The 20,417-nt window shown below is 29.5% G+C and overlaps 5 protein-coding genes across 5 annotated transcripts; 2 read left to right on the top strand and 3 right to left on the bottom strand.

Moving 5' to 3' along the window:
- The first annotated feature begins 333 nt into the window (after nt 1–333).
- Nucleotides 334–5,552, top strand: LOC122518999. Its single transcript, XM_043638161.1, has 9 exons — nt 334–894; nt 1,168–1,272; nt 2,220–2,745; nt 3,038–3,447; nt 3,531–3,670; nt 3,740–3,898; nt 3,997–4,266; nt 4,634–4,885; nt 5,217–5,552. The coding sequence occupies exons 1-9, from the start codon at nt 783–785 to the stop codon at nt 5,550–5,552; spliced, it is 2,310 nt and encodes a 769-aa protein (XP_043494096.1). The 5' UTR covers nt 334–782.
- A 515-nt stretch (nt 5,553–6,067) lies between these two features.
- On the bottom strand, nt 6,068–6,761 carry LOC122519017 (methyltransferase N6AMT1). Its single transcript, XM_043638183.1, has one exon. The coding sequence runs from the start codon at nt 6,759–6,761 to the stop codon at nt 6,090–6,092; it is 672 nt and encodes a 223-aa protein (XP_043494118.1). The 3' UTR covers nt 6,068–6,089.
- A 58-nt stretch (nt 6,762–6,819) lies between these two features.
- On the bottom strand, nt 6,820–7,934 carry LOC122519018 (SNAPIN protein homolog). Its single transcript, XM_043638184.1, has 3 exons — nt 7,754–7,934; nt 7,483–7,687; nt 6,820–7,108 (listed from the first exon to the last, which is right to left on the bottom strand). The coding sequence occupies exons 2-3, from the start codon at nt 7,662–7,664 to the stop codon at nt 6,820–6,822; spliced, it is 471 nt and encodes a 156-aa protein (XP_043494119.1). The 5' UTR covers nt 7,665–7,687; nt 7,754–7,934.
- Nucleotides 7,935–8,394: 460 nt separating this feature from the next.
- LOC122519016 lies at nt 8,395–10,914 on the top strand. The gene is made up of 6 exons (XM_043638182.1): nt 8,395–8,485; nt 8,846–9,267; nt 9,357–9,580; nt 9,697–9,752; nt 9,857–10,285; nt 10,403–10,914. The coding sequence occupies exons 1-6, from the start codon at nt 8,412–8,414 to the stop codon at nt 10,479–10,481; spliced, it is 1,284 nt and encodes a 427-aa protein (XP_043494117.1). The 5' UTR covers nt 8,395–8,411; the 3' UTR covers nt 10,482–10,914.
- Nucleotides 10,915–12,288: 1,374 nt separating this feature from the next.
- Nucleotides 12,289–19,775, bottom strand: LOC122519015 (the record flags this gene model as incomplete). Its single annotated transcript, XM_043638181.1, is given in 6 exon segments — nt 12,289–13,825; nt 17,012–17,162; nt 17,344–17,636; nt 17,766–17,949; nt 19,382–19,530; nt 19,663–19,775. Coding segments are annotated over 6 exon segments (2,378 nt in total), but the record flags the coding sequence as incomplete, so codon positions are not given.
- Nucleotides 19,776–20,417: the final 642 nt, after the last annotated feature.

The raw sequence follows: 20,417 nt of genomic DNA, 5'->3' as shown, positions 1-20,417 counted from the left end.
AAATGAATAAACTTAAACTGTTGATAGGTTTAATGATTATGTTAAATGGTAGCTCACGAAATATTGAAACGTCAATTAGGTATGGTCTCATTAAAGGATTACAGGAAATCGCATTTCACATTTCCAATTGATAATCCTAAGTGAAATCTACACCAATCAATTATTTATCGTATGAATTAATTACTATCCTAAAATGAAACCATACGAGACATTTATTATCAAACGATTATAATAATTAATACAAAATAAATCTTATAAGATAAATTTATCCTATTAAAAAAACCAAAAGTATAGTAAATTATATATTACTATACTTTCTAATCAAATTATAATATTAATAGACAATTCAATAATATAAAATAAAAATTAATAAAACTAAATATTAGATTGGACAACTGATTGCGGATTTTAAATGAGAACAAAAAATTCTAAATTTTTGTTGATGATCTTCGTTGCAGTGTCATAATTCTAAGTTCATCAAATTTCTGATCTTTGCTATCAAAACAAAAAACTGAATTAAATGTGATTTGTCTATCGACAAAATCTGCAATCATTTTAGTTGCCAACCCAATATATACATATTTATATTTATACTCTATATATAATCTAAGAACAAAAATGATTAAATGATTCAAAGAGAGAGAGAAAGAGAGAGATCCGAATGAAACAAAGAATGTTCAATCAATTCAAAACACATCGTATTGTTTTGCTTTATATTATTTGTTATCTAATCGAATTGTAATTTGTGGATTAATTTTCAGACACATAAAAAGAGGGGGACGATGTTGTGCAGTCCCGCGTTACTCGTCGTAGCTGTTCTAGGAACAACGATGGGTCAAGAATACATAGGACATGCCCTGTTCGTGAGAACGTCGGACGACGTCGTCGATGCTGGTAAGGGAGTTAAGGGAGGACTCATCTCGAGTTCACTCGCAATCAGTGTCACGATCGATGAAGACGAACAAACAAAAAAATAAAAATAAAAATAATAGAAATAAATCCAAAATCAAAAAATGAGAAAAGTAAGAACAGAAATAAAAAAACTAAAAATAGAGAGAAAAATAAAAATAAAAATAAAAATACAAATGAAGGAGAAAAGTGAGATATAAAGAATCTGTTTGACAATAATAAAGTTGACCACAAAAAAAATCCTTTGAAATCCATTAGCACACTCGAGAGTCCAGCGAGCCGCACCAGCGTCGGCTGCAGATGTGATGGCACAAAATATCCTAGAGTGGATTCAAGGGATCTACCGACAGGGCGCACGTAAAAGTAGGTTCTCCTTTCGACGAGTGAGAGGAAAACGGCGAGTTCTCTAAATCACGCATCATCATTATGCCTATTTACTACTACTCCTACTACTACTACTCTTTGTAACCCTTTTTATCTTTCTCTTTCTCTATCAACTTACATATTACATACACTAGATTAATAGATAATACACACATATATATACTTATCCTATTAAACTTACATTAGTAAAGTTTCACATATTTTTTATGTTATATACAAACGCACGCACACTTACATATATATGGTATATAAAATGGTCTAAGTCATATATCTCTTGTTCCGAGATATTTGAAAGATTACATTTGAATACATTAATTGAGTTTAAAATAATATGCTGTAAAATAACTCTGATAAACTTATTTCTTTTTTAATTTTGACTTAGACCACTTTTATAATTATGAGCACATATATATATATATATATATGCACATACGTTTAAGACACATTTCACTGGTACAATTGCTTGTATTAAATCATTCAATCAATGATATAGTTCTACAATCTCGGCGAAATCTCATCGCACCGATCTACAAGACGAATCGGTGCAATATCTTCAAAGACGAGGGGAACATCCGAAATCAACGATTCGTTGATCAACTCGCACGATATTTTCCTTTCGTTTATATTTTAATTGCATTTTTATATACATATATATACCTATATATATATCGTTCGCATTACTCGACTATTTTTACACGTGTACATGTACATTCAATTTGATAAGTTTATGCAGATATTTATCGATAAATTTATTTCATCGCAAATGTATTCCTATTAATTGTTTTTGTTTGTTTGTTTAAATTAACACAAAATTTTCAAACAATTCCCTAAATGTGTTTAGTACATGTACACATGTATATCGAGAATCGAAGCGATAATAAAAGAACAAGTATTTTCGTTCTCGATGAGTTGGTTTATTTTTTCAGTACGACAACAATCGGACAATGGCTACCTGCCACCGTATAGCACACAAAGACCTCCGGAAAAGCCTCGACCTTTCCAACCGGCAACCAACAACCATGTACAACAACAAGAATCGTCTTTTTCTTTGAGCCACAACGAAGTGACCAATTATCCTTATCAAGGACCATCATCCTTATACACACCATCCAATGTCCCATCATTTTCCTTATCTTCTGAGAGTGACACTACTTCGCATAGTTTATCAACACCAAATACACTTTACGGTTCACCAAGCAGTTTACGTCCATCTTCCACTTACATACCCCAAAACAATTTTGGTAGTTCTCCTACATTTAATCCACGACCATCCTATGGTCCGGGATCTTCATCAACTTTCCCTCCTTTCGGAAGTACAACTGGATCCAGTCCCAACTATCCCAGTTCTACGAGTGCGAGACCTGGAACTTTTCCCTCCTCAACACCCTCAACAGCATACTCGTCGACCTATTTACCACCACAATATACTGGATTCCCATCGAGCAATCCAAGGTATATATAGATCAACAAAGTGATTCTTTTTAATAGACTTGAGCAATTCCAAGCAAATTACTTACTTTACCATGTCTATTTTCTAAGCTTTATTGTCTCGTTGCACGCGATACGAATGAAAAGAATATAAGCAAGCTGTTGCATAAGATGACTTTGAAATAGTATTAAATGTATTCAGAGTTAAATCGACAATGCAATTGCTCTAGTCTGACGTAAGATTTGCAAGATAAATGTTTGATAATTTTCTTCTTTCCTTTTATCATTTTCTTTTCTTTGATTGTTGTTTTAATAGCACACCAAGACCAACTTCTACAGCATTGCCACCTAAAGTATCGCAACCAGTTGGTGGTGGTTATCCTTCACAGCCAGGTGGCTTCTCGACTACTTATTTACCACCAAAAACTAGTGCCTTTCCTTCAAGTACTACTGGTTCTCCGTCAGCCGGTTACCCCTCTCCTTCTGGGTTTACAACCCCCTACGGATACACTACTCAAAGACCTGGATTCTCATCGACTGGTACCGTTGATGGTAGTACTTACAATTCTCAAAGTGGTTACAGTTCTCAAGCTGGTTACGCTTCTCAACCATCCCCTAGACCAAGTTTTCCAACACCTGGCACAACAGGTATCGTAGGTGGTTCTGCTGGTTACACTTATTCCACACCTTATTCAACATCCGGAACAAGTTCAACTAGTGCTACTGGTAAGATTCTTCTTTAGATTTTTCTCTATTTCTTCCAGCCCCTTTATGTTTCATAATTTCGTTTATCTTTCGTAACTACGCAGACGCAATGAAGAGTACCGAGGTTGACGATGATCTCAAACATCCGCCGCATATTCATAATATCTCGGTTGAATGTGGAAAGACCATGATGACGATTAATATTGAATTTAATCGTGCTTTCGACGGCGTGATTTATTCCAAGGTACGTTCATTAGATTAGTTAATGAACGATCGACTGATGATAATGTCTTTTCTGTTGTTGCTGTTGTAGGGTTTCTTCATGAATCCTGATTGTAGATACGTCGAACAAAATTCCGGAAGAACAGAATACTCTTTCACAGTTAGCTTGGATTCTTGTGGTACCCAATTCATCAATGATTTCGAGGGTGAAGCTGGTCAAGCTTATCTTGAAAACGTCTTGGTCTTGCAGGTACGCTTTCTTACTATCTTATCGAATATTTATAATAATTTGAATAGCGGATATATTTAATTTTCCATTATCAGACATTCAAAATGAAATCTTTACAGAACGAGCCAGGTATACAAGAGGTATGGGACACCGTACGAAGAGTACGTTGTCTTTGGGAAGGTAACATCAACAAGGCCCTTTCGGTAAATTTATCCGTGGACATGCTCAATCAAGAAATCGTTACGTTCAGCGGTGATACGGCGGTTGCTAAATTAGATATACAAATTGGGAAAGGTCCGTTTGCTCCTATGGCTGATGGTTTAGTCAAAATAGGAGAAACTATGACATTGGTTGTAACTCTCGAAGGTGATCCAGCTTTCGATCTTCAGGTATATATTTTAAAAAGGAATTTTATATTTATTTAAAGCTCAGTATTTGTATTATTTATTAATTCTATTTGCTTATCATTTTGATCTAAATCAATTACAAAAAAATATTTTAAAATATACTGAGCTCAATAAATATTAATTAGAATTATGAAAATAATTCTAAAACATAGTTCGTCAATGATTTCGTTTTCTAATTATTCGTGAGATAAAAATCGTCAGTCTACGAAGCAGTACATCAACTATTAAAATTTACGCATTGACGAATTTTACTATGCAGATACATAAATCATTGATGAACTGCTTCGTAGATACGCACACAAAATTCTAATGTAATTATTATCATTAACTTATTCTGTTAATGTTTTAGGTACGTGATTGCGTTGCACGAGACGAAAGCTCAACGAATGTCTTACAACTAACGGATGAACGTGGTTGTATACTCAAACCAAAATTATTTGGCGCATTCCAAAAAACAAACGACACGGGTAATACGGGTGCTTCGATTATCGCATACGCATTTTTCCAAGCTTTTAAATTTCCCGACGTGATGGATTTATTTATCGAGTGTAACGTTGAACTTTGTAAAACGGATTGTCAAGCTTGTCCAGAATCAAATCAAGTGCGTATCAGAATTCTATCATTATATATATTGTATCACGTATTCAGCTTTTCTCAACTCTTATAGAGTTGCAGTCACTATATTGCATCATCTTAAATTTTGAATTAATTTGTAATCAATTTTTTTCGAAATTATACTAAAATAATATCGCCATTGTGTATAAATATCACAGTAACAAAATTATTAAAAATTTGATATTGCAAAGATTAAAATCAAACAATAATAAATAATATTTATTGAGAAATGCTGATCATATTCGATTGTAATTTTTACTAACACATACCTATAATTCGCACATTACATTCATATTTTTTGTTCTTTTTTTTTTTAGCAAATTGAACCAGGTAGAAGACGTCGTTCTGTAACATATGCACCTTCGAACATGTCGATGGCACCTTTATTAGCAGATGCAGTTAGAGTTGGGCGCGGTTTCAAAGTTATTATGCTTGACGATTTGAGTGCGGTCAGTAATCAAGTATTGGATAATATAGAGGAATCATCATTTGTAAAAGAAGTTTCGAAAGAGGAAAACATATGTATAAGTAATAACGGATTTTATGCTGCATTTTCTCTTATGTTAGGTACGCTTATTTTAATGACTGTTAGTGCAGCTTCATTACATATAAAATTACAAAGAATTTATAGGTCAAAATCAATTGACACGTAGTTAAATGTTGAAATATAATTATTTTTTTGTCTATAAAATGAATCACAAAATTAGCAATTATATTAATAATGAACTGATGAGAAATTATTGATTTGAAAGACTAGGATTTAAAACGAAGATTAATTTCTTCACGTTTTATTAATTTATAATTATTTTAATAATAATACAAATTTTATATTATAATATTCTATAATATACCATAACATCCGTAAATTAGTATTATTTATAAAAGAAATACATTTGAACAATATATCATTGAATCAACAATAACTTAACGCTATTTAATTTGGCTGTTTTTGAATATATATAAATATAATACAATAAATTGATACTCCTTAAGAGAACATAAAATCATTTTCTTTTGCAATAAATAAAAAAATAATAAAATAAAAAAGTGTAGAAATATATATATAAAAATGCAGAATATATACAATATTTATTGTATGTAATATATTATATTTAAAATTTAATATATACTGTAAATATATACAGTATTTATATACATTTTTTTCTAATAATATTATTTTCAATATTAAATTAATTTGAAATATGATTTTTGGTAAATCGTATCACATACAAATGTTCCCCTCTAATTTTCTTTTCTTTAATGGTAACGCCTACCATATCCAAACGTCTGAACGATTCAATTATATATTTCGGATCATTTTCCTCAATAATAAGTAGATAAAATCTTCCAGTCTTGGATAATAATTTCGGAATGTGTGGAAATACTTTTTCCATAACTTCTCTACCATATTTTCCACCAGCCCATGTTTTAGTAATTAATTTTGATTCTATAATTTCTTCGCTATCGGTTACTACATATGGTGGATTGAATAAAATAACATCAAAAAATTCGTTACTACGTATATTATTTAATAAATCCATTTGCGCAACATTAATATCAACCAAATTGTTTTGACCAGTTGCTTTTGTACTTCTACATGCGTTTGGATTTATATCAATAGCTACGTAATAACCTTGATTATACTTATTCAATTTCTTAGCTAATGAAGTTATAACAACACCAGACCCACTACCGATTTCTAAGCATACAAATGATTTCATAACTTTCAATGCGCCGACCTCTTCCTGCAATGCATCTAGCATGCAGAATGAGTCTTCGGCTGGTTCATAAACAGTTTCAAGATCGTCTTTAGAAAGCTTAACTATGGCCGTTTCTATAGTGTTATCTGTGGTAGTTTCCATAATTTATCAATGTGAATGAAGAATAATAAAAGAATATATAAGTACTAAATATTTAATTCTACATTCCCTCTTCTTTCTCTTGTGTATGAGTAGCACTGCTATAAATAGAACTATGATCCAATAAAGCCTTTCTTTTAGCTGTATTTTTTTCTACAGCTTGATGAAGTTTGTTTATTCGTTCTTGAGTAACTTGCAAGATGTTACTTACTACAGTTATCTTCTGTTTAGCGTTAATGAGCTTCTTAACGTAGGAATCTGTCTCAAATGGGCATTGAAGTGCTTCGTTGATTTTAATTAAAACATCTGACAATGATTCAATACGCTGCTTCAATTCTATTTGACAAATTCTATAAAAGAGTAAAAGTAAAAAGAGTAAAAGTAGATAATATTTTACTCTTATCAAATTAAATTACAGTCAATTATCGACTTACGACGGGGTTCGGTTCCGCAACTTCTGACGTAAATCAAAATGGTTGGAAGCGGAAAGATCGTAAGTCGAATTTCATATAAAGATAAATAATATAATATAATAAACAGATATATATATTATTAACGTATCCTGAGCGGAAGTACGCATCTAAGATATTTAGATATTTTTTTTTCGTCGTAAGTGCGGATAGGTCATAATTCGAGGTGATCGTAACTCGAAAACTGACTGTGTTCTAAGATATTATTGATAGTTTTATACGGATTCTAAATGTATAAATAAAATTTGTATTACCTAGTAGCACGAATTCTTTCATCCAATTGATCAACTGTCGGCTTAAGTAAACTCATTAAGCCTTCCGTTAGTGCATCTCTCGTTGGATTTTCACAAAAATCATCAATTTTATCATCAATGGACGTGTTGTCGCTCGCGGTATCTACATCCAGTGCTGGTGGTGTTGATTCCTCTGTTGACATAATTCTTCTATTTCTTTCCTAAACTGGATATATTAAAATCAATTATAATTAAATTATCTTCAATAATTTTTACTATCGAATATTCTCACCATCTCAAACATGACTACTATTTTATATGCGACAACTGAGATCGGATGGATATAACCCCATTGGATTGTCACTTCTTTTCCTCCTCTTCACACTTTCCTCTTTAAGATTGAATTTCAACTCGCTACAGGTAACTCTGCCACTAGCGAGTTGCGGCGAAGAAATGCTCACTCAGCATCGGGAAGCGGAACAGGTGCAGATTGCCGTGACGCGCTGTGGCGAAACTGTATACTAAAAAAACCCCACTAGTCCCTAGACACTAGCCCCTACTTCCTTTTTCTTTTTGAGATTCTTGTTAAGTTTGTTATATATTTTGTATAAGTCTTTTCTGATACGTTTAAAATAAAAATATTCATATAGTAATTTTCCCCAGTGAATTAATTATTTTTGAATATTATTGAACACGCTACAAGATAGTTTTAATTTCGATAGATTTTGAAATTACATATGTGCATATTGGACATTAAGAAACGTAAGAAATTTATTAAATTCTCTGACCAATAGAAACTTCCCATTTCGTCACCTAGTGGAAATTCTTGGAATTTGATAAAGATGCATAACGTTGTTGGACAAATTTCTGTTGAAAATGCGCAAGGATACGCATCAATAAAATGTAGGTTTAATGATTAAATTGAATCTGTACAGTGCAGTTGTTGCGGTATGGCTGACATGGGCTTAAGTTTAGATGACATAATTAAAAAAACTAAACCATCAGGCATGAGAAATCGAACGGGGTAATAAATTAATCGAAAATCAATTATTAAACTCCAGTTTTCGTACTATATTAATAATCGATTAACTTTCTAACCTTAAATAAATTAATGATATATTAGAAGGAAGAAAAAACATTTTCCTGTCTCTACCATCAGTATATCATATTAAAAATTCTCATTGATTATAATAGATCTTACCAGTTAGATGACTAATCCAAAAGATATACTATTTCAGAAATGAAGAAAGAATTATTTTTTCACATTATTTATAAAATATGACATATATCATATTCTTCAAAATGTTTTATTTAAGTTTAATTAATGAATTTGAATTTTTTTTAATGTGAAAAAAGTGGTGTTAATTGAAACTATTTATTACAGAGCTCGCAGAGGCTTCAACAGAGGAGCTAGAGCGAATGGTTCTATAAGAGGAGGAGGTCGTGGTGGTGGAGGGCATACGTTAACAGATGCACGATTTAAGATAATACAAAAGAATCGTGAAAAACTTACCGATGCAAGAGACAAACTTGCTGAGATTGCTAAGCAAAGTGATGCAAGATTAAAATTAGACAAAATACGAGCTTCGCAATTAAAAAGGATAGAAACTCAAGTCTCTGGAATATCGAGGAAAACTGGTAGAAATGGAAGACTTTCCTTGTCAACTAACAAAATTCCACCTTTGATGCCACATGTAATGCCACCAAATAATTACATGCCATCACCGTCTAGAACGATAGGTTATAGAACTCCTTCGATATCTGAATCTCATTATCCTGGGGAAATGCCTATCGATTACAGTGATGGTATAAAATAATTAATTACGAAGTTTATAATATTTTTAATCATATTTATACGTTTAAATATTTTTATCATAAGTATTATTAATTTATAGATTATGCAGTAGATATTATGCCTTTAAGAAGAACTGTTAACAACGATTATGCACCAACACCACCACCACCGCCTCCTGTGTTCAGTATTAAACCTTCATCTCCATATACGTGGGTGAAACCAGCGGGTAACAATGTGACTAGGATTGTACCATCACGTAAATCTGATATCGATAGAGAAAGAGAAAGAATTAGAGAATATAAAATTATGACACGTCCTTTTATGGTAAGTAAACTAAAACAAAGTATCTAATGAATCTATAAATCAAACGTATATTTATCACATTTATATATATCCGTTTCCTACATTTCTAAAATATAGTTAAATATTTATTTTTAAAGGGAAAAACTGTATCTCCTTCTTACAAGGAAGACTGGTCCTTTGGTACAAAATCACGGTAATTATTTAATATGATTACGAAATTGTTCTTATTGATTAATTTTGTTTTCTTTTTTCTTGTTTCAAATGTTTAATATTTATTTTTGTCATTTTATTATTTAGGACTATAATATCCGAAGATTTTATGAATCCGAAATATTACGAATTGAGATGTCAAAGAGATGTCGGAATAAAATCGCGTCTTGATTCAATGCCAAGTAAATCAAAAACAATGGATCACTTGTCTCGGCCCAAAACTGGTCCCAGTTCGCCAAGCCAATCTACTGGATATAGAATCGTAGTATCTAACTTGCAAGCCAACGTAACACAAGAGGATATAAAAGAATTGTTTGAGGATGTCGGAGAATTACTTATTTCTAGATTAGTACGTCCAGGAACTGCCGAAGTTATTTACAAAACATTAAAAGACGCTACCAAGGCGGTAGAAACTTATCACAATAGACAATTAGATGGTCATCCGATGAAATGTCTGCTCGTTAATCCAAGACCAAAAAATAATCCAACTGGTCCAGCTGTCAGATCAATATCGGAGTAAGTTTATATTTAATTCTGATTAGAAATAAAAAAAAAAAGAAATAAACTAGCAATTCGATAAATAATAAGAAAATACACTATTACCGTTATGTTTTCTCTTTTTCTTTTTTCTAGTTCAAGACGAAGCGTTAGTTCAAGTTATGTACAACCAAGTTTAGGAGCAGTTCATCGTGCGTTATTCGACGATTCTTAATTGAATACAACGGATCTCTTTTCAATCACGCGGAAAAATAATTAATTTTAAATAAAATCCAATGAACGCGACACGGGGCATAATATTAGTAAAAAGAAGCGACGAAACAAAAAAACTGGAGTAAAGGATGCAAGGAAAAGTAAAAAAAATAATAATAGAAAAAAATAAAAAAAAAAATAGAAATTTAAAATGGATCATGTGTTGATTGGAACTTTCTTATACATTACTGAATCAAAAAACGAAAGAAAATAATCATGTATCATACTTTGATTCGAGCGAATCAAGAATTTCATTATTTTATAATTCATAATTCTCATTAAATTGTAGTACTCGATCATCATTATTTCTTATAAAATAGTGTATCAAAAATTTAAAATGAGATTTGTTTGGAAAGCCGAGATATATTAATTATTATGCACTATTTAATTGTATATTAAAAAAAAGAAAAAAAGAATATTAAATAAAACATATGTATTGTACGTACAATCTTATCTGGATTTTCTTTTTATTATTGTTGTCATTATTCTTAATGTATCGCTTAATGTTTCTCTTGTTTTTTTTTTTTAATTTAAATAAAAAAGAAATAACGTTATCTCTTTTCTTTTTTTTTTTTGGATAGCAACTTAATCATAATCTTACATAAAATAACAATTTAGGGTCCTTGTATATAAAATACAGAGACACAATATGAGTATAGAATTGCACCGAGAAAGAATTTATTAGATTCTATTACAAGACGATGATGATGATGACGATGAATGTTGTTATTATTGATGAAGATCATAATATCGTAGACCGTTTAATTATTGAATTATTTGAATATAAAAGCTAAACATACCGCACTTACATGCAAGTCCTCTCTCTCTCTCTCTCTCTCTCTCTCTCTTTCATGCACAAAATGACTCTCTCGAAGATAATCTAATCTCACACATATCTAAAAACTTTGTCGTCGAAATATTATTGTATGTGTGTAGCAGTTTACGATTACAATTTGATGTAACGAATGGCACGTTAGTAATTTTAGCACTTCTGCATTCATTTTTAGAGACAGGATTGTTTGTTAATTCTTACAATAGAAATAATAATAATTCGAGCATAAATGTTTTCTCTTTTTCATTTTTCATTTCGCACCCCTCCAAGTCTTTCTCCCTACCAACACAAAATTTAATTAATAAATTATTTAAAAAGTGTAACGTGTTCTCTGTAGGTCCATGTTTGCACCCGCGTATGTGTGTGTGTATGTGTTTGTGTATGTGTGTGTGCGTTAATGTCGGCAGGGGGCTAGGGGGGGTGGGAAAACCTCCAAAAAAATAAAACGAACCTTTTACAAAAAAGTAGGCAATATAAATACAAAATATACTTAAAATTAATACGAACTGCTTTTTAAATCTAACTCGACAAAACTATTATCATATTACTTAATCAATCGAAATATATATATATTTACAAAATGTCTACCTATATTTAATATAATATAATGTAATAACTAAAAAGAGAGTTTTGTTTGTTTGTTTGTTTTTTTCTTTCATTCAATACTGTACCATTAACACAACGTGGAAAATAAATTAATTCTCTTTGAATGCGCTCCATTATTAATCTAAATCTAATGAACCTTTGAACATAATCTCACTTGGTTTTTTATTATATATAATAATATAGAAAAAGAAATGTGTCTCTTTCTTTAAACCGTTTGTTGTTAATTATTGATGTTTTTTCTTTTTATTAAATTAATTAATTAATTATTAATATTATTATCATTATTATTATTATTATTATTATAATTATTATTATTATTATTTTAATTTAGTTTTGTGTGTGTGTGTTTGGCGAGATTATAATAATAATAATAATTTTGTTTAACTTCTATGATGATTCCCTTTGGACTTGTTTGGCATTCTAAGAACCTCGGCGTAAGACAATTCGAGACGTTTTAATTTAGCAACCTCTTCCGACGCTGTACTAGGTTTATACTCGCTATATTCGTAGGAATGACTATGTTGCTCCGTAATATTACGATTAACGAAAATTTGAGATTTCCTAATTGGATTCGGAGATTCTCGCGTTTTCGATTGATTATATGGAGAAGTATTATTCCAAACGTTTGTACCATCCTGTTCAGCTGGTGTCAATGCTCTGAACCTTCTTCTACCACCGCTGTTCGATTTCGTTTGCACGAAAGTTGAATTGGCGGTTGACGAGACTACGTTTGGCGTTTTCGGACGTTCGCTATTGTTGAATGCCAATTTTCTCGCGGTATTTTTCTTAGCCGACGATTTATTCTTTTTAACGTGAACGTTGACGCTAACATAATCGAGCTTAGTAGCATGTTTACTCTCCAACGTTGATGTTTTATCGTTGACTACCTTACCGATATCCGCTTGCGAATGATCATTGCTCGTGGTTTCTTTCTTTAACGTTAATTCCTTCGATGACAATGGCGTTTGTTGCATTTTGTATGGGGGTTCGGAGACTACCGAAGAAACTACCGAAGACATGACACTTTGATTATCGTCCGTAGTTTCACTCGGTAGATCATCCTGCCCGAGACTGATACTTCCATTACGATTTTCCGAATTATCGCTAACGTTGTAAGTAACGTTGCCATTACTACTGCTACTACTGTTGTTACTGTTATTAGTTTGATCATCCAACAAGGGTAACTTTTCACCTTCGTCCTTTGCCTCGGCTGCGCGTTTCAATACCCCAAATATCTCGCTAAATATTTGCCTGTATTCCGGGGTCTTTCTAAATCTACTCTCGAACGGACTGTTGTCATCGTAAATGCTAAACTTGCAATCCTCCCCATCGGCAATCGAACAGAGGAACGAACCCGGCCTACCATCGGTTTGGGTAGATTTGTTGCTCGTTTCATCGGCAAACCCGGAAGACGATGTTTCCGCTTCGGAAAAGTCTGTTGGTGTTGCGGAAAATGCTTTTTTATTATTATTATCTCCCTTTCCAGGTTTACCATTATTACCAACACCACCACCACCACCACAACCACCACAACCACCACCAATAACACTACCACCTCCAACACCGTTATTGATGGTGCTGCTGTTACCAATCATCATCGTTCCTGATTTCATTCCAACAACTTCCTGTTGTTGCAATTCGTTATCGACCGATGATGGGTTTTGGAAACAATTGTATTCCCCGGACATCTCCAGTTCTTCTTGCAGCGACATAACACCACCCATCATTGGAATACTGTTCTTCCTACGGGGTGCCGATAATCTCTGGACTTCTAACAAAGCTTGATACTTTTCGACCAGTTCTCTGTAAGGGTTGTTATTTACCACCTCGTTCATCACCACCACCTCTGTCTTGTTCTCGCATGTCTCCTGCGAAAATAAGTTTTTCGTATGTACGCGTGAGATGATGATTTCAACAAGAACAAAATATAAAATAAAATACAATTATATTATTATTATTAAGTCTTTTTTTTTTAGAGAAACTATACGAAGAATTTATTGTTGGTATTTTCTAATTTTACGAACAATTAATTTCTTCTTGATTGTGTTCATTTTTTTATTTTTTTATTTTACGTTTAATATCGTATGAAAAATGAATTCATTCCAAAGATAACGAAACGGTTAAATATATTTTGTCTTTTATTTTGTTTCAATTTATCGAATCAATTTATGTTCATTGAGTTAGAAAAAGAATAAAGAATAATTTTTCAACGGATGAACGAGATTGGAATGGGCTTAGGAAATCCGCCAGATTTATAGGATATTAAAAAAATACAATAGCATCTGTGTCTTCCAAAAATATATATTTTATTTAAGATCATATAAATCTGGCACTCATACATTGTACAAGATATGTTTGTTTGTTTGTTTGTTCGTTCACTTTCTTTTTCTTTCTTAAAAACCACACACGAAGTCGAGACTAGACTAGACAGGCGTACCATAATCAAAATTACTATTATTACATTTAAAAACATGCTCGAAATAAATTGCGAACAAAATTGCTAATAGTTTTCTAACAAATGCGATAATTACGAAAGAAAAGAAGCGCTTATCAATATAATATTATATATTTTTGTCTTTTAAATTAAATCTAATTAAAAGCAACGTTTTTAAAAACTTAAATCCCATTGAATTAGATTTTTTTTAAATATTTCTTGTGTCCCACACGCGTGTTATAATTAATTTTTAATTAATTAATATTATTAATAATAATCGAAATAATTCATGTGAAATTATATTTATAACTTAATTAATTAAAACTTATTAATTAATATTTTATATGATGCAGTCTTTATTTTCATTCTCTTTGGAAATAATATAGAAAATTATATGTTAATGTATAAAGTAAATAACAAAGAAAAAAAAAGAATAAATTTTAGAAAAAAGCAAACATATAAAGAAATATATTAATCGATAATACCCTTGGTTAACAAAAAATCTATGCAACGTGATGCATTTAAATATTATTTACACAACGAATTATTTATTTATATTAATTTTTCAATAAAATCTTGTTTTTTTTCTTTCTCCATGATTATCCAATTTCAATTCAAAATAAATTGGCATAAAATATTTACAAAAATAAAAATATTTCCATATATATTATATATATATATATTTACAAATATATATACGTGTATGTGTTTGTGTATATGTAATAATTGTATGTGTCAATTAAATTTGACACTTTATATTTCCCTTATGTAAGAAAAATCTAAGTTCTCTTAATTACAATTAATGATTTTAATTAATCCTTAATTATATCATTCACTTGGTTAAAAATTATCAAAAATAATCCTAATTAAATTTGAAAAAATATTTACGCTTTGGCATAATTAACAATATGATGTTTAAATTAAATCCAACAAAAAAAAAATACAAAAATAAACAAATTACGTAACAAATGCTTCCAATCGAACTCGATTCAAATTTGTATCACGAAAATAGTTAGAAACTAACAATGTAAAGAATTAATAATAGGAAGAACATTTTTCTTCATGATTTTAAAACGTAATCACACGTTATATTTAAATTATTTAATTGTAAAACTCGTCCATTTCTTTCTGAAGATAAATAAAGAAAAATAAATTAAACGAATATTTTGTTGCAAGCACGAAACGTTGGCATGCTGATACATTGAAATTAATGTAAAAAAAAAAAAAGAAAATAAAAACAAAAAAATAAGCACAAGATAAAACGTTGATGCGAAGTCGTAAAACTAGCAATTCTATTGAAAGTTTTAAAAGTTTCCTCTCTCTCTCTCTCAGATGCATTTTCTATCAATGATTAAAAATTACAACGTGTGGCAATTAAATTAAACATGGACGACGAGTGTGAGTGTAAAAATTTAATCACGAGTTCCTATGAATTATTTTATCCTCGTTGCGAGTATTCTTTTTCTTAATTTTGTTTCTCTTTTTTTTTCAAATTAAAAACGCGCCTTAACATTCTAAAATAAAATTATTTGGCTCATTTCGATCACACACCCTAAATCGTACGATAAAATCTATTTGAATAAAATAAAATAAAAGAAGAAAAAATAAAAAAAAAAATCTACAAAATTCTATAATTTTGGTTAAATTCTTTGCGTTGAAAAATGTTCCCCCGGAACGTATAGTAAAAAAAAAAAAAAAAAATTGCATATATATCACTAAAGAATTCTTTTCCGAATATACAAAGGCAATAATTGTCTTAATATAAATATTGGTATCCGAAATGGTTTCAGTAGCAACGGTATAACGCATTCGTCTTTGATGTAAGTTATCGTGTCGTGAACGATATGCATCAGTGACGGTGCGTTCCATATATGAGTGAAAATCCTCCACAACAGGCAAACAAATTCTTTACGTTCTTTTTTCGCGATGCTGCTTTTCGTTACAATTGTTGGGATCGATTCCTAAAGCAAATAAAAGTGAATAATTACTTAATTTAAGCATAAAAATACGATCATGAAAAAAACAGGAGGCATATATAGAAAATACAAAATGATAGATCTAACAAACAAACAAAACAAAAATCAAAATAAATTAACGTATAATATTATTGAAAACCGATTAATTAACTTTCTGCAATTTGTCACGCGCTTATATAAATCGAGTCGAAGATTTGTCGTTCGGAAAAAAAAACAAATTAATAAATAAATGAAATGTAATAAACCTAAAACTAGAAATTGCAATCAAAGTACACGGGTATGATTACATCCTACCAAACCGACGATTATAATAATAATAACAACAATAATAATAATAATATTCGCTACGAACAAGGAAGCAAAGATTCTTGACTTGAAATAAAAATGAAAAAATAACAAAAAAAATATTTGCTTCGTAATATATTACGTGTGTATATCCTTATTTTTATTTTCCGCGATTAGAACGCAACGTTCTAAGTTCGAATGTGTTAGATTTATGTAACGATAAAAAAGCGAGTAATATATGTGTATGTGTTGTATATGGAGCAGCACCTTAAACTTATAATAAATGAGTTAATGCATTTCATGCTTACACGGAGCGAAAACGAAAGGCTTGCAAGTACTATACGTAATCTAATGTTTACCTGCACAACAGTTGGTTCAGGATCAGGTTGTTCGTTAATGAGCGAACCTGCTATACTAATGTCATCGTACTCTTCACCATCCAGAACCGATAATTCATCATGATTTCTGGTATCCATTCCACGAAGACAACGTCCACATAATTGGCCCCGTCTGACAATTCATTCAATCAAATCATTTATTTATTCAATCTCATTTTTTTATTTACAATTTAAATCATTCGTGCAGTAGAATATTTATTAAAATATTTCAATAATTATTTCACGGATATTATAACATTTTGTAATATGTAGTTGTTAACAAATTAAAAAAATATGATTCACATTATTATTACCTAACTTCCTCGAGGGTATTAATTTCATCTTGCAGATTCTTAACGTCCTGTGCTTTGCTACGCCAAAACGTTAATTGTTCTTCCAAAGCACCGTTCTCTTGTAACAACGTTGTCAATTGTTGACCAAGTTCAGTAACCTTTTTCTGTTCTCTAACTCTTTGACTACGAGCTTCTTGTAATTGAATTAATAAATCCGTCAGTTCTTCCTCGTTCGAGTTTAAAATTAATGGTTGTTGCAAGTTAGTATCGTTGGTAGTTTCTTGAAAAACTTTAGGTGAATTTGGGGCAGCGCTCTATATTTCAAAATTTATTATACAATTATTTTTTATTTTTTTTATTTTTTGTTATACGACGAACGTGAACATTGAATTTTGTCGAATAATTGTATTCATCATTGATTAAAAACAAAAACACTTATTTACCTGTTTTATGCTGCCACCAGGCGTTACCGCTGCTTTCCAAGAAACTGATTGCGTTTGAACGACATCAGGATTTAAATTTGTTGTTTGCTGACGAAGCAAAACTTCTCTCTGTGATGTAAGATCATCGATTTTCTTTTGAAGTTCCTCGCACCGTGTCTCGAGATTTTCGATTGTTAAGCATTGACTATATATAAATATAATAAACAATATTATTACAAATGTATATTTAATATAATATAATATAATATTGTTTTACATATTAATATGTGTATTAAAACTTTGCGTTGATTGTTAAACCTTTCAAAGTTTAAGTGGCTACAAATATTTGACAATAATATTAATTGATATTTGTAAATGAAATAAAATAAATTTAAAGTATTGATTTGTATGAATATAGTAATAAATTATTATTTATAAATATATATTCATATATACGTGTTAATTGAACATACATTATATTAATTAAGGATTAAAAAAAACTAATTTGAAAGAATGGTAAATATAAAGATAAACATACTTTTTTATACAATAATATTAATTGTATAATAATAATATATTAATTAATTGTATATAATAATAATATTAATTAATTATTAAATTTTTAAGACAATAATATTAATTGATATTTGTAAATGAAATAAAATAAATCTAAAGTATTGATTTGTATGAATATAGTAATAAATTATTATTTATAAATATCTTATATTCATATACGTGTTAATTGAACATACATTATATTAATTAAGGATTAAAAAAACTAATTTGAAAGAATGGTAAAATAAAGAGAAACTATTTTTTTATACAATAATATTAATTGTATAATAATAATATATTAATTAATGTATATAATAATAATATTAATTAATTATTAAATTTTTAAGACAATAATATTAATTGATATTTGTAAATGAAATAAAATAAATTTAAAGTATTGATTTGTATGAATACAGTGATAAATTATTATTTATAAATATATATTCATATATACGTGTTAATTGAACATACATTATATTAATTAAGGATTAAAAAAAACTAATTTGAAAGAATGGTAAATATAAAGATAAACATACTTTTTTATACAATAATATTAATTGTATAATAATAATATATTAATTAATTGCATATATAATAATATTTAATTAATTATTAAATTTTTAAGACAATAATATTAATTGATATTTGTAAAATGAAATAAAAAAATTTAAAGTATTGATTTGTATGAATATAGTCATAAATTATTATTTATAAATATATATTATATATACGTGGTTAATTGAACATACATATATATTAATTAAGGATTAAAAAAACTAATTTGAAAGAATGGTAAATATAAAGATAAACATACTTTTTATACAATAATATTGTATAATAATAATAATTAATTAATTGTATATAATAATAATATAATTAATTATTAAATTTTATAGACAATAATATTAATTGATTTTGTACATGAAATAAAATAATCTAAAGTATTGATTTGTATGAATACAGTGATAGATTATTATTTATAAATATATATTTATATAACGTGTTAATTGAACATACATCATATTAATTAAGGCTAAAAAAAAACTAATTTGAAAGAATGGTAAATATAAAGATAAACATACTTTTTTATAAGCTTTTTATCGCCAGTATTCTCGACGACCAACCGATGATTGGCACGCTCCAAATCTTGTATACTGACTTCTAATTGTTCATAAATCTTAAGACGCGAATCATTGACTTCCCTCAATGCAGCAGTTTGCTTCTTCATATACTACGCATATAACAATTAATTATAATAATTACACAATAATTATGCAATCATTAATTTAATCCTAGGTATAGTACGACGAATGTTGTAAAACACAATAATTAAATCTTCAATTGTTAAAATAGAAAAACTTACTTCTATTTCTTGAGCTTGTTCCTCAATCGTGGATTGATGAATTTTAATTATGTTCTCGAGTTCTTTGTTTCGTTCTAACAAAGTTTTGCCAAGTTCCGCTGCTAACTGAAGATCTATAACAACATTTATTTATACGAATACATGTTTCTTATTAATGAAATATATTTTTCTCATTATTTTAAATATATTTAACGCAAATCATCGACGTGTTTATATTTAAATATACGGACTGGTTAACAAACGCAAATTTATGCGTTTTTTAATTTGTCTTTAAATCTCATTAAAGACATCCTGTTGTTTTTTTTTTTCTTGAGAATATTTTTAATAATAATTACACTTACTCGTATTTACATTGAAATATATTTGACAAATTTATTCTAAAAAGTAAGTATTATAAATTACTTATTATACTTAAATGCCACTAGGTAGAACATAATTTACTCGTTAAAAATAGATAAAATGAAAAACAATGACCTTGCGAGGGAAACGGAATTGCATATGTGATGTGCATATGCATCATTAATAAGAAATCTCAAGTATTATATTTGATTAAAGTATTGTAACTCCAATGAGAGTGTATCATATTATTTTTCTTATTGAATTAATGATCCCATTGAAAAAAAAAAAAAGAAAAAAAAAATTCTCTACGCTTGTACAATTGTTTCTTTACTGAAATGAGAATAACAGAGGCCAATAGAAATCGTTGGAAATATTTTGAACGATCGCGTTCGATCGTTATCGAAACGATTTGGTAT

Source organism: Polistes fuscatus, unplaced genomic scaffold (assembly GCF_010416935.1).
Source record: "Polistes fuscatus isolate 324 unplaced genomic scaffold, CU_Pfus_HIC Scaffold28, whole genome shotgun sequence".
Lineage (NCBI taxonomy): Eukaryota > Metazoa > Arthropoda > Insecta > Hymenoptera > Vespidae > Polistes > Polistes fuscatus.
This window is presented reverse-complemented; position numbering and strand designations above follow the sequence as displayed.

What these genes read in the sequence shown, in the direction of transcription:
- LOC122518999 (XM_043638161.1), top strand. Translation starts at nt 783, where the DNA reads ATGTTGTGCAGTCCCGCGTTACTCGTCGTAGCTGTTCTAGGAACAACG. An exon ending in GGACGACGTCGTCGATGCTG is followed by an intron (nt 895 to 1,167) that starts GTAAGGGAGTTA and finishes GAAATCCATTAG; the next exon opens with CACACTCGAGAGTCCAGCGA. An exon ending in ACGGCGTGATTTATTCCAAG is followed by an intron (nt 3,671 to 3,739) that starts GTACGTTCATTA and finishes TTGCTGTTGTAG; the next exon opens with GGTTTCTTCATGAATCCTGA.
- LOC122519017 (XM_043638183.1), bottom strand. Translation starts at nt 6,761, where the DNA reads ATGGAAACTACCACAGATAACACTATAGAAACGGCCATAGTTAAGCTT.
- LOC122519018 (XM_043638184.1), bottom strand. Translation starts at nt 7,664, where the DNA reads ATGTCAACAGAGGAATCAACACCACCAGCACTGGATGTAGATACCGCG. An exon ending in GAAAGAATTCGTGCTACTAG is followed by an intron (nt 7,109 to 7,482) that starts GTAATACAAATT and finishes ACTCTTTTATAG; the next exon opens with AATTTGTCAAATAGAATTGA.
- LOC122519016 (XM_043638182.1), top strand. Translation starts at nt 8,412, where the DNA reads ATGGCTGACATGGGCTTAAGTTTAGATGACATAATTAAAAAAACTAAA. An exon ending in TTATGACACGTCCTTTTATG is followed by an intron (nt 9,581 to 9,696) that starts GTAAGTAAACTA and finishes TTATTTTTAAAG; the next exon opens with GGAAAAACTGTATCTCCTTC. An exon ending in TCCTTTGGTACAAAATCACG is followed by an intron (nt 9,753 to 9,856) that starts GTAATTATTTAA and finishes TTTATTATTTAG; the next exon opens with GACTATAATATCCGAAGATT.